This window comes from Sinocyclocheilus rhinocerous, unplaced genomic scaffold, assembly GCF_001515625.1.
Source record: "Sinocyclocheilus rhinocerous isolate Xijiao unplaced genomic scaffold, SAMN03320098_v1.1 scaffold2781, whole genome shotgun sequence".
NCBI lineage: Eukaryota > Metazoa > Chordata > Actinopteri > Cypriniformes > Cyprinidae > Sinocyclocheilus > Sinocyclocheilus rhinocerous.
In genome coordinates this window covers 10665-12424 of record NW_015630344.1, presented here as the reverse complement: position 1 = coordinate 12424, position 1760 = coordinate 10665, and the positions used below count along the sequence as shown (strand labels likewise).

The window sequence follows — 1760 nt, the reverse complement described above, 5'->3', positions numbered from 1 at the left end:
TGGGGGCGTGTTAGGACGAGCCGTTTTAGGGGGGCGTGGCAGAGTCTTAACTTTGATAAAGAATATCTCTTTGGTTTTGAGACTTTAGTCTTTGCAACTTCAGGGATCTTATCTATGCACAATCAGCTTGTAACACTCCAAAGAGAAAGGAAAACTTGAAATCGCATCATATGACCCCTTTAAATCAAACTATTCAAAATGAAATACGACACTGTAAGATGTCTTATTTTCTGTGGAACTGATCAAAATGAAGCAAGTTCATAATTAAAACAAGAACCAATCCAACAACAACCTGCCAATCCATGTAACGACTCAAAAATCTAGTTTTTACTAGATTTGTCTAAAAATTAGATTGTACAAAAACAATTTTACTAAATGTCATTGTAGGGTATGGACTGGAGTGTTCATGATTTATGTGAACATGAAAAAGCATTTTAGTGAAAATGAAGGTGTCTAAATACACTGTAAGTATTGTTATAAATAGGAAATGTAGCCCCTTTAAAATCTTGCCAATAACTTAACGTTCGAGTTTTAAGGCTTCATTTTTTTTTGGCAGTGCTTTTTTAAATGAGAATGACTGCGAGATGTCATTATTAATGAACCTGGTCTACCTGACTTGCGCTTTCGGTCCACTGATCGTGATCTGGACCGCGAGCAATGCTTCGAGCTCCGCTGACGATCTTCATCTGTGTGCGATTTTCCGGACAGGGACTCATGGTATTTGGCGTCATTTGCCTGATTGGAACCAAATCACAAATTCAAAATAATTATGCAAAATAAGTGAAGCATGCAAAAGTATCAAACCGCTCATTGATTATGAATACTTAGTACAATTTGAGTGTTGTCCTGAGTAATAAGAAGCGTAAATTGTATCACGTTAGCCGCGAATTACGTTGGCCAGCTAATCGCCGCCTGTTTATGTGCATGATACAGCAAATTCTCACAAAATCAAATCATTTGTCATCTCAGATACACTCTAAATTTTTAACATAACAGGTTGGCATTTTAGTTCACAGTATCGTTTTGAGCCTTCATTCTTTTCTACTTAGTTTGGAATAAGGTATCCGCCATTTTCCGAGTACAGAATGCAGCCAATGAATTACTGTTTCATTAATTATAGGCTTTTCTCAACTGTAATCTCGCCCAAAACAATAATCAAACAAATGTACTTGCCGCCATGTTAACGAATAAAGAAAGTAATTCGCTGTATCCCTGTAGTTAGCAGCAGAATGCGACAACCTCCTTCTATCATTCGTTTCTTTTGCGGTGGAACAATACCCGGATGTTTCTTTCTATTTCTACTAATATTAGCAGAAAGCTGCAAAAGCACAGTGCCCCCTTGCGGCTGGACCTTCTCTTCTTCTTCTTCATTTGAGTTTTACGGCAGTTGGCATCCATAGTATTGCATTACTGCCATCTGCTGTCTCACTTTAACGTACTATATCTTAATTAAATTCGTCCTTCCAGTCTATGGGATTACGTTTGTGCCAATTAAAATTAATGTAATTTTTCAAGAAACTTATGAAAATATAAATTGAAACTGAATAAAATGTCTTTGAAACTGAAAAAAAATGAATTGCAGGCAAAATCTTTGACTTCGTTTTTAATACACTGCATGTTTTGCAATGGTTTTCTCCTCTTTAATTCGCTGATCTGTACTTACAAATGTGCTTCCAGAGTTTTCATTTACGCTTCTGAAGTTTTCGTTTACGCTTCTGAAGTTTTCGTTCGCCATTCTGACACAAATCTCTCGTGGGGGC

The 1760-nt window shown here is 36.9% G+C and overlaps 1 protein-coding gene across 3 annotated transcripts in view; it reads right to left on the bottom strand.

Moving 5' to 3' along the window:
• LOC107740083 (arginine/serine-rich coiled-coil protein 2-like) overlaps nt 1-1318 on the bottom strand; it is an 18511-nt gene extending 17193 nt beyond the window's left edge. For 2 of the 3 annotated variants that reach the window (XM_016552363.1, XM_016552364.1), the window contains exons 1-2: nt 1174-1318; nt 612-735 (exon numbers count right to left, since the gene is read on the bottom strand). In XM_016552363.1, coding sequence (XP_016407849.1) covers nt 612-735; nt 1174-1179 — 130 coding nt within the window. In that variant the 5' untranslated portion in view covers nt 1180-1318. Of the gene's footprint in view, nt 1-611; nt 736-1173 lie in introns of those variants that run through there. The other variant, XM_016552365.1, reaches the window with a different exon arrangement.
• Between the last annotated feature and the right edge of the window lie 442 nt (nt 1319-1760).